Here is a 12,064-nt window from a genome sequence, read left to right on the forward strand (position 1 = left end):
CTCCCCCAAAACCTATTTCACTTGGGACCCTTTCAGCCAACAGTCAGACAGATCTCATTTCACTTGGGGATGGTTATAGCTGACAGCAAGAGGAAATTTTCATCCCATCAGTCTGGGTTGAACTGCAACCCAGGTCTCAGAGGTGAAAGGATAGTGTCTAAGCCACTGAACTACCGAGTCCCCGAAGTGTTAGATACATTTAACAGCTGTGTACATTATCCCCTGACGTCAACAAGAAAAAGTTCTGCCAAGCTGCTGAAGGGAAGCATCAGTCACTGATTGTAAACCTCTGATCCATATATTTGGTCAAATTTGAATACATTTCAAAGTCCTCTTAATTCATTTATTTCACTTATCAAGAGGACATATGTAAGAGTTTGCAGTGTCACTTTACAAAAAATGGGTCAGACCCCGTTTTGTCACGAAACAATTGGAAAGGTGCCATTGGCAGTGCAAAGGCACAGAGACAGACAATCAAAATTATTCCAGGTATCAAAGTATTTAGATTTTCAGGAAATGCTCAGAAAGCTGGGCAAACATCCTGTGGAAAAATGCGTTCAAAGAAACCCAAATTAAATTTTCCAATCATAAAGGAAATTGACAAATCGAACCATTCAAATAATTCCCTGCTGTTAAGAATTCAAAGATCAGGGACAGACATGAAGAGGAAGGTCAGGCAAGACATGCTCACCTTAAGGAGACCTGAGCCACGGAACAAGGTATCAGGGAACAACCTTGAAGTAGGCAAAGACGTGATTCGATGTACTTCTGCAGACAGAAAGGATTGGAGGATTTGATGGGAACGGTGGGCTAGGTGACGACGAGCCCAAATGATTTTTCCTATAGCTAATTGTCTTTACCTTCTCTGTGCTTTAGAGGTTACCAACCCTTCTCTAACTTTCATTTCAGCCGATAATCTACGAGGGTCAAAATAAAAACCCTGAAATGTGCCGGGTGCTTCTCACGCATGAAGTGATGTGCAGGTAAGAAACAGCTATTGGCAGATCAGCTACCTTTTGTCTTGTACTTTGGTTGTGGCATGCTTCTCGACATCCCCTATAATTTGGAATGACTCTGAATCCATTCCAGATACATAAATAAAACACTCGGGCTGAGCATCCTGCCGTATTACTGAGTCAAACCTGTGATGGGAAAGTTTTAAATTCTCTGGACCAATTATCGCACAGTGATGGTGTAAGACTGGTTCAGAGACAATAACCTCTTAAAGCAGGCTGTGTGTAAACTTTCTGCTTGGCGAATTTCCACGCTGATTCATTGATGTGTCATTTCACTGGTTCTAGCAGAGTAAGGCAATGGCATCTAGGCTGTGATGTGCACTTTGCGATGTGCGACCCGGCACTCAAACTGGCTTCCAGTTAACCCACAACAGAAGTGCAAACTGGAGCAGAATCACATTGCTGTAGTTGATGTTTTCTGGGGTCATTTTAACAGGGACGCTGTTGATTCAGTGTAAAGTAACATTGGGCGAAGTGCAAAACTGGCGCCCGATCCGACCCTGTCAATTCTTGCTGAGTAGGTTAGATTAAAATAACTTTCAAAATTCAGTTTTAACCGACAGAGGTGAAATCTAGTTGAAATCTTGGAATGATTTCAGAACTAACTTCTGTTTCAATATAAGATCACAACTATAGTTAGTGAGTTCCGCCTTGCAGATAGAGTCTTTATCTCGTGTTCTGGTCCCTTTCAAGCAGAGGCAGAGTAAATGTACCTTTCTTTCACCATCCCAAGGTATACAGGCTTTTAAAACAGTTGCTTTGCATCACCCACCATTCATTCTGGACTCACACTGTGTTTACTCATTACTCTTTACATTTTGGTGGCTTCCGCACACGAGGGCCTTGGATGTGAACATCTTTCCATCTACTCCCTAATCTCTTCTATTTGCTGATATTTTTAAAATTCATTTTACGGGATGTGGGCGTCGCTGGTTAAGCCAGCATTTATTGCCCATCCCTAGTTGCCCTTCAGAAGATGGTGGTAGTTGCCTTCTTGAACCGCTGCAGTTCTTGAGGTGTAGGTACACCCAATGTGCTGTAAGGGAGGGAGTTCTAGGGTGTTGCGCCAACGCCAATGAAGGAATGCAAATATGTTTCCAAGTCAGGGTGGTGAGTAACTTAAAGTCATAGAGTCATAGATGTTAGGGCAGCACGGTGGCACAGTGGTTAGCACAGCTGCCTCACAGCACCGAGGTCCCAGGTTCGAATCTGGCTGCGGGTGGCTGTCCGTGTGGAGTTTGCACATTCTCCCCGTGTTTGTGTGGGTTTTGCCCCCACAACCCAAAGATATAGGGTAGATGGATTGGCCATGCTAAATTGCCCCTTTATTGGAACAAATGAATTGGATGCTCTAAATTTTTTTTAAAAAAATAGTCATAGATGTTTACAGCTTGGAAACAGGCCCTTCGGCCCAGCTTGTCCATGCCACCCAGTTTCTAACACTAAGCTAGTCCCACTTGCCCGCATTTGGCCCATATCCCTCTATACCTACATTGGCCATGTAATTGTATAATTGCTTTTTAAAAGTCAAAATCGTACCCGTCTCTCCCACTGCCTCTGGCAGCCTGTTCCAAATGCACACCACTCTCTGTGTGAAGACATTTTCACTTTGGTCTCTTTTCTATCTCTCCCCTCTCACCTTAAACCTCTGCCCTCTATTTCTGGACTCCTCTACTTTGGGAAACTTTGTTGACTATCTACCTTATCTATGCTCCTCATTATTTTATAGATCTCTGTAAGATCACCCCTAAGCCTTATACACTCCAGGGAAAAAAGTCCCAGCCTCTCAATATAACTAAGACCATCAAGTCCTGGTAGCATCCTCGTAAAACCTCTTCTGCACTCTTTCTCGTTTAACAATATCCTTCCTGTAGTGGGCTCGCCAATACTAAGGGCATTCAAATGGTCATTGGATAGACATATGGACGACAAGGGAATAGTGTAGATGGGCTTTAGAGTGATTTCACAGGTCGGCGCAACATCGAGGGCCGAAGGGCCTGTACTGCGCTGTAATGTTCTATGTTCTATGTTCCTATAATAGGGTAACCAGAACTGAACACAGTATTCCATGTGTGGTCTTACCAATGTCTTGTACAACTTCAACAAGACGTCCCACCTCCTGTATTCAATATTCTGACCAATAAAACCTAGCATGCTGAATGCCTTCGTCACCACCCTGTCCACCTGCGACTCCACCTTCAAGGAGCGATGAACCTATACCCCTAGATCTCTTTGTTCTGTAACTCTCCCCAACTCCCTACCATTAACTGAGTAGGTCCTGCCCTGATTTGATCTACCAAAATGCATCACCTCACATTTATCCAAATTGAACTCCATCTGCCATTCATCGGCCCACTGGCCCAATTGGTCAAGATCCTGTTGCAATCTTATATAACCTTCTTCACTATCCACTATACGATCAATCTTCGTGTCATCTGTAAACTTACTAACCACTTGGAGGTGATCCTTCAGGTGGCAGGGTTCCCTGGTATTTTCTGTGTGTTTCTCTGTGTTTTCTGCCCCTATCAATATTGAATTGAAAAACTGGTTAACATCATAATGTAATGAAGCCAACCGTAAAAGAAGGTTGTCAGTTTAATCATTGATCTGATGAAGTTGGCTGGAGTAAAAGTAGAAGGTGAAACAATTGGCGTCAACCTCTGGGATGTGGAGAGAGACAAAAATCCACCAGAGTATATTACAGGGTGAAAAAATGTGATCAGCACATGATCTATCCTCAATTACCTTTATTTTCCTGTGAACCTCTCAACCCAAACCTGATCAAAATTAACACTAGGTGGTCATCTCAGAATCATCTGCTTTCTCAAAATGTTTGAAAACAAGGATGTGTGTCGCCCTGAGTTGTAAAATGCACTACCAAGTATGACACTGAGCTGCACACATCCTGAATCTCTGTAGTGTGACCGGTGCTTAATCAGTCCATTGTAGTTGAGGCATCAATATGGCCACTAGAATTGATGTCAGCAGGTCCATGCGTTGCTGAGTGGAGAATGAGACTTCCCTGTTATGGTGCTGTAAGTAAGCCTGTTTGCAAAGAGGCTGCAGATTCACATCGGAAGAGCAGCTATTTGGGTGAGGTATCACAGGTGTGGAATTGTGCATTTGCTCACCAGCACCTTGGGGAAGGGGGAAATTGCAGAAAAACAAAGACAAAGGATGAGACGCACTCCTGGAACCAAGAAAACACAACGGATAATTTAACTACCCCTCCCCCTATCTCCCATCATATTAATGTGAAAATCAAAAAGTATAATTCACAGGTGCAAAATAGCACTTAATGATGAGAGGCAGTGTAGTGGAACTCATTGGCGACATGCTGCAGCCCAATCAGGTGCTGTGCACCCAGAGAACAAACAGAGCGGCTCCTGCTCTCCAGGGAAAGGTCTGTACCAGGTGCTGTGAGACAGACCTCTGTCTGAAACACTCGCACACTTTGGGATCTAGGACGATATTTCACAGAACGGTCACTCCCCCGTGTGTTAGAAGGTTCTGCTGAATTTGAAGATGAAATCACTTGACTGTGTCTTAGTGATGCAATATTGAAGAGTGTTTCCCAGGGAGTGGCCGCAACTCACTGGTCACTTTGTCATATGGAAGGTCGTCAGGCTCCTTCTGGTATATCTTCCATATAAAATATCTGCATCCCAAGGTACCTCTTCCTCACCACATTTATCTGAGTCATTGACTCTGGATGCAAATCCCTTTCTGGGGTTTGATACAGTATCTGGCCTGGCACTCCAATACTGAGGGTGTGCTGCAAATTTGGAAGTGCCACCCTTCAAATGCAATATGATCTGATCTGAAGCCCCATCTGCTGGTTCCAAAAGCTCACGTAGATGTTTAATCTCCCACAACATGACTTTAAGAGCAGAAATAAGTCCTCCTGGTTTGTAGGTAATATTCTTCCCTCAACCAACATCATCACAAAAGTATCTATCTCATTGTTGTTTTATGGGGTATTGCCATTTTAAAACTGACAATTGGATTTTTGAACACAACAGTTGTTGCATTTGAAGATAATGTATTGAGTGCGAAGCACATTGAGATGGTTCTGAGGATGTGATAAAGAGGTTTGTAAGCTGTACTTTTTTCTTTTTTAATGACCTGTGACTCACTGGGCTGAGTCCCCCACCCACTTTATGTTGATTTTGGAGAGGGCCGAGCTTTCGGGGAGGGGACAATTTGGCAGAAAATTGCCTTCTGAAGCTAATAGTTTCCTTTACATACTTAAAATAGGGAAGGGAAGAGAGTTGCACCATTTTCAGGCCTGCAGGCAGATTAAAGATTGAGTCTCGATCAAATGAATGGAAACCTAGTAGGGCGGGGGGCCTCAGGCAGACTGCAGGCAGAAGGGACTCTAAGAGGTCTGCAGATCTTCCAGGTAAGTGTTCCAGCCTACTCAAGAGACCCTTGTTTGTTATTTACTGCTGACCCTTTGGCCTTCAAGCAAATTTATTTCCATTGTTTCCGACTTTCATTGATTTGCACCAGGGAATTTGTTATCCAGGTTTTTCCAAACTGATGTGTTGAAAGAAAAGAGGCAGAGCTGCAGATTAGCCAGACTGTCTGAGACTTTCCACACTGTCTTGTGACACCTCCTCGGTTTGGTAGATGGGTTCAAAAGGCTTCACCAGCAGATGCTTGGTGACACCACTGCAAGATGTGTGAATGCCTGGCCAACCATTTTACTGGAAGATTCTTCAAAAGCATCTCAGTTGGAATCATATCATCCCGTAACTGGCACTGCAAGGTAGAAGGAACTTGGGATGTGATAGAGAGCCATTGTTACCTATTGGACTACACTTGCCAAGATGCCACCTTCTATTTCTTTGGGCCTAACTGGGAAAGATGATGGAACCTGTCCTTTCAGGACTGTGGTTCAGCAGAAAGACAGCTGCTGTACCATTTGCAGTCAGCAGACATGTAGCACAGGCTGTGTACAGCTTAGACATGTGCACAGTCAGTAACAGTCAACAATGGTCTGAAAACTGGCTGCACCTTCTACCAGGCAGGACTGACTATGGGATGGTGTTGGTGAGCAACACAGAGGACAACATTCCACAAAACAACAGGTGTATTTATGCAATGCATTTGGATTTAAAATTGTTACAGAGGTGCAATCAAACAAAAGGAAGGCACAAATTCACAAGTGTCACATGCAATACTATCTCATACTCAGTACTAGACGAACTAATACAAATAAAGGCTCACACGTCTCCTGGACCCGATGGCCTGCATCCTAGGGTATTAAAGGAATGGCTGCAGAGATAGTGGATACATTGATTGTAATCTTCCAAAATGTCTGAGGTTTTGGAAAGGCCCCAGCAGAATGGAAAGCCATAAATGTAACATCATTATTCAGGAAAGGAGGAAGACAGAGAGCAAGAAACTATCGGCCAGTTGGTTGAACATCTGTCATTGGGAAAATACTAGAATCATTATTAAGGAGGCAGCAGAGGGACAGTTAGCAAATCACAATACAATCAGGCAGAGCCAACATGCTTGTGAAAGGAAAATTGTGTTTGACAAAATTATTGAAGATGTTTCAAGCAGGGTGGATAAAGGGAAACCAGTAGATGTAGTACATTTGAATTTCCAAAAGAAATTCATTCAGGTATGAAATAAAAGGTTACTGTACAAGATAAGAGTTCACAGTGTAGGCGGTGATTATATTAACTTTGATAGAGTATTGACGAACAGGAAAAACAGTCATGATGTGGAGATGCCAGCTTTGGACTGGGGTGGGCACAGTAAGAAGTCTTACATCACCAGGTTAAATTCCAACAGGTTTATTTGGAATCACTAGCTTTCAGAGCACAGCTCCTTCATCAGGTGAGGAAAAACAGTGTGAGTAAATTGATCATTTTCAAATTGGGAAGCTGTTATAAGTGCAGTGTCACAGGAATCAGTGCTGGGGCCTCAACTGTTTACAATCAATGTTTATGACTTGGGTGAAGGGACTGACTCTAGTGGAGCCATAACTGCTGATAATATAAAGGGATATACAAGGTTAAGTGAGTGGGGAAATAAATGGGAGTATAATGTGAGAAAACGTGGCAGTTTGGCAAGAAGAACACAAAAGCAGAATATTATTTATATTGGTTTGAATTTTCAAGCCGTTCACGCCATTGGGATCTGCCGGTCCCACCGATGGCACACCCCGCAATGGGTTTCCAAGCGGTGAGGTGCACTCAACAGGAATCTCCACTGACAACAGCCAGTGGTGGGTTGCCTCTGCTGCCGTGATTTGTGCGGAAAATGACCCCTGTTGAGAGAGATTGCTGAAATTTGCAGCACAGAGGGATCTGGGTGACCTTGTGCATTAATCACAAAAGGTTAGCCTGCAGGTACAGCAAATAATTAGGAAGGCAACTGGAATGTTCACCTTTATTGCAAGTGGGAAGGAGTATAAAAGGAGGGAAGTCTTGCTTTAATTGTACAGAACATTGAGGAGACCATACCTGGAGTACAATGCACTTTTGTTTCGGTCTCCCTACTTAAGGAGGAACGTTATTGCATTGGAAGCAGTTCAGAGAACGTTCAGCATGCTTATTCCTGAGTGAAAGTGATGTTTTGTGAGGAAAGATTGAGCAGCTTGGGCCTAAAATCATTGGAGTTTGGAAGAATAAGAGGTGACCTTGATGAAACATGAAAGGTTTGACAAGGTAGATGCTGAGAGGATATTTCCTCTTGTGGGGAATCCAGAACTAGCGGGTACAGTTTAAAAATAAGCAGTCTCCTAATCAATACAGGCATGAGGAATTTTTCTTTCATTCGCCTTCCAGAGGGCTGAGGACACTGGATGATTGAATATTTTTAATGCTGAGTTTGGCAGAATATTGATCAACAGGAAATCAAGCGTATGGGAGACAGGCAGGAAAGCAGAGTTAAGGCTACAGTCCAATCAGTTGTGATCTTATTGCACTACTGCATGGTAGAGAAAGCTTGATGGGCCAAATGGCCGACTTGTGCAACAATTTCTTATGATCCAATAATTGACCTTAGCAGCCACCAAACAGAATTCTGATGCTGTACTGCACCATCTCTTGTCTACAGACTCATGATGGCAACTGGAGTTCCCTTCTCCTCTTCTTGGCATGCCCATGTGGTCATGAAAAAGAACCCTAATAGGCTGAAGATCAATTTTAAGGCTCTACAGAAGCTGATTAAACCGTTATTCCTTTCTTTGTGATACACCTTTCCAAACTTTTCCATCCCTTTAACTTTGTCTTTCAAACTGTTTTACTTTCATCTCTGACCACAGCCACTGAGGTTTGAAACAAACTTATGTAAAGTTCTGCAAATGAGTGAAAATTGAGTTCCAAGTGTCAGATACAGCTCAGTGGCCACATAGACACCTCTGCTGAATCAGGAGGTCATGGGTTCAAATCCCAGTCCAGAATTTCAATATTGAAGCTTGGCTGAGGGGTGTTGCACTATCAAAGGCACCTTCCTAGGAATGAAGAGTTCAATCGAGGCCACTTCTGCCCTCTCAGGTGGATATAAAAGAGGGGAAATCGAAGGCGGGGAAGAGAAGTGCTGAGAGTGGGGAATCAGAGAAACAGAGTGTGGTGGAGGGGGAACTGGAGAGCATAAAAGAGGGGAAGTGGAGGTTTGTGGGAAAGTGAGGAAACCAAGGTTGGGGAAGAGGGCAAGCAGAGGTTGGGGAAAGCGGAATCGAGTGCAGAGAAGAGGAGAAGTGGAAGGTGGGGAACTGAAGCAGAGAGAAGAGGAGAAATGGAAGATTGGTTTAGAGGAATCTGATGGTGGGGATGATGGGAAATGAAGGGAGGAAAGAGACTGAAATTGGGAAAGAAGAGAAATGCAAAGAGGGACGGGGCAACATTGGGGATGGAAAGGGAAAAATAGAACATAGACAAGAGAGTAAACAGAGGGTGTGGAAAAGGTTAAAGTGGTGGGGTGGAGAAGAGCAGAAGGCAGCGGTTGGGAAAGTTGGGTGCGGAGAAGAGGAGAAACAGATTGGGAATAGAGAGAATCTGAGATTCAGGAAGAGAGGAATGGAGGGAAGGTATTGATGGAAGGAGGGGAGGAAAGTGAAGACGGTAAAGAAGATAAACTGAGGGTGAGGGATAGGGGAAACAAAACAGAAGAGAGGAAATAGAGGGTGTGGAATACATGAAATTGGGGAAGAGGAGAAAGTGAAGGCAGAAGAGAGGGGAATTTGAGAGAAGAGAAGTGAAGTGTAATTCACCAAGGGGAAACAAGATGCTGGAGCAACTTTGATTCCACTAGTAATTAATAGTAACACTGAAATTGCATTGATAAGTATAAGTAACACTGGTAACACACAGATTCTATTTGTAACCAACAGCAAAGCAATCTGCTAATTATGAACATGCAACTGGTAGTAAGCAATAGGCGTAATAGCTCAATAGCCTACCTATAATTAGTCGTAATCCTATAATCTGTCATTATCCAGACAGAACTCTCTACAATGTACACATTGCAGTAATGCTCCACAGTTCAATCCACTTTTAACAGACACAATCTCTCTCCTTATTTGCTTCTGTGTAATGGTGATGACTCTGAACTGAGCTGTTTCAAAGTTGACCTGTACTTGGGTTTCACACAGCAAAGCCAACCAGTTCAGTCTGAACTGGACTAAAGTGATAAATCACACAATGGGCACATCTTGCCAAACACCTCCTCCTGGACACGGCTCAGCACCAACATTTCTAAATAATTCCAGAGTCAATCTCAGTAAAGAATAGTTTCCAGAGAATGACAGAAAATACACTATGGTGGATGTCATGTGACCTCCCAGTGCTCTCTCAATCTCTTTGAACCCCATTCCTTTCAGATCTTATCACATTGCCCCATTTCTCATATTTATCCCTTTGCTTTCTAAATTCAGTTTTAGTCTCCAACTCAACAGCCAGATATGGTGAATGGTTTCACAGTCTAAGAGCCGCAGTTCAGGAACCTCCTTCACTCCTTCCTCCTGGACTCTTCTCGTGTGAATCTTCTGTCTTCATCCCATTGTTTCCATTCACCTACGAGTAAAAATTCTTGTCCTCTCTTAATGCACAGTAAAGCCCCAAAATTTCACGCTCCCTTTTGCTGCTCTGTCAGTTGTGCTCCCACTCACCATGGTGTTGCTGTTTTTCCCGGCTGTGGAGGAAATGCTGGTCCACACCCATCCTCTTCCCTCCCTAAATTGAGCTACAATCTGTACTCCCTAGTCCCTTTCTCTCCCTGATTCAAACATGTACTGAGTTGCATTCCTCAATTTATCTGTCTCCCCAAATTCCTACCCTCCTCTCATCTTCTCAGCCCCTATCACCTCATGATCTCTCCTCTTGATCCCCCATTCCTCAATCACCATCATCCCCATGATCCCACAATTCCCCAGTTTCCAGCCCTCCCCCAATTGTCCATTCCCTGGCTGCAACATTCCCCACTTCCCCATTCCTCTCTCTATTGCCTGCCCCCCAAACACTCCCTTACTTCTGATTTTACCCTCTTCTACTCTGCCCTCTGATTCCTGACTTTTCAGTTCTCCCCCCTCATGTATTCCAGCTGCATGACTCTCTCCAGAAGGTACCAGGGCTGAGCGATCAGTGGGATGAAATTCAAATTTCCCATCAGCCCAAGCTGCTCCCCGGAACGGGAATTGCTTCTTTTGCAAGAATTTGTGCTTCCCATCATGTGCTACCCACCAGAAGTCTCTGTGACCAAGAAACTCTCTGATCTTTCCCTTCCCTGGCTAATATGAGGGGCAACTGTGAGATTTGGAGTCAGGAATTCGAGGGGATTGTAACCATAATCCCCTTGTCCAACTGACAATTGCGCCTTTTCCAAGACTTTGCTCCTTTATCTCTTCTGCTTTCTCTAATGGGATTCACACATTTCTGGTAACCTTTCAACTGTGTGACCTTTGAACCTTTCTGTCATGAACATCTGCAAAAGGAATTCCGTAAAGATTCTGAAATTCTGAGAATTACAAAGTTTGAAGATAGCACAAAGCAAGGCAACATTCCGATATTCTCAAAAGGATACATAACCAAAGAATGTCTTTTCATATTTTGTGAAACATCCTTTGTCTTGTTTTTCCCCTCAAATATAATGATTTCAAAATCCCCAGCTATGTTTACAAATCTCCCCACAGCCTTCCAGCTTACCTACATATGTGCTCTGTTTTAACTCTGCTCTACTCCGTCCCCTCTACCCAGATGATTCAGACACCAAATCTTGCTCACTTTCATTCTCAAACATTTAAACACATCTCACCACACTTCTGAAGCCCTCCAGACCTTTGACCACATAACTTTGACCACCCCCAATTCTTCTCAAAATTCCCACTCAGTTATTGTGCAACCGTTGAAAGGCACTATCCAATTTCAAGTTGCTGCTTGCAGCTTACTTTGCTCACCTAGGGTTGGAGCTACTGGCAAGGTTTCTGTAGTTGCACAGGAGGAAGTCTGGCAATCGCACTTGGTAACCACCCAAGACTCTCCCCTTCCAGGAGAAGCTTTGCAACTTTGCATCCCTGGCCACTCTCCCCCGCACCCTGACTGAATTTTGACACCTTTTGCATATCTGTAGGCCCTATCAAAATCAGATAATGCCACAACACTAGTTCCAGAACAGAACTTGACAATTATTTAATAATTCACATTTTAATTGCCCACCACTTGCTTTTCCTTCCCCAATAATTGATTTCCTTGAGAAAGCAATTTTCAGAGAAAAAAGGAAAGAGAAAAATATGAAATGAACAAGAGAATAGAAAGAAGCCAAAGAGGAAAAGAAAGGGCCCCATTTCTCTGCTCCCAGTCACACCATGGAGCCATCATTTCCAAATTACACACCAATGTCACAACAATTACTGACCCTCATCAGAACAAACCTGTGGAGATGACAAATATGATTATTTTCTCAAAAACTTGCACTTGTTCTATCAACACTGGGGACATTGAGATTTGGGTTTGTTGAAACAAACTGCCCCAAAAATCCATTTTAATTCTGATACAGCGCAGATACGGCTGGACTCGCAAAAATTCTGCACC

At 43.5% G+C, this 12,064-nt stretch overlaps 1 protein-coding gene across 9 annotated transcripts in view; it reads left to right on the forward strand.

Annotated features, from left to right (window-relative positions):
* Window positions 1-12,064, forward strand: part of LOC140396875 (transcription factor COE2) — a 341,293-nt gene that overhangs the window by 13,086 nt on the left and 316,143 nt on the right. For all 9 annotated transcript variants that reach the window (XM_072485679.1, XM_072485681.1, XM_072485680.1 and 6 more), the window contains one exon: window positions 910-983. In XM_072485679.1, the coding sequence (XP_072341780.1) occupies window positions 910-983 (74 nt within the window). The remainder of the gene's footprint in view (window positions 1-909; window positions 984-12,064) is intronic.

This window comes from Scyliorhinus torazame, chromosome 20 (genome assembly GCF_047496885.1).
Source record: "Scyliorhinus torazame isolate Kashiwa2021f chromosome 20, sScyTor2.1, whole genome shotgun sequence".
Taxonomy (NCBI): domain Eukaryota; kingdom Metazoa; phylum Chordata; class Chondrichthyes; order Carcharhiniformes; family Scyliorhinidae; genus Scyliorhinus; species Scyliorhinus torazame.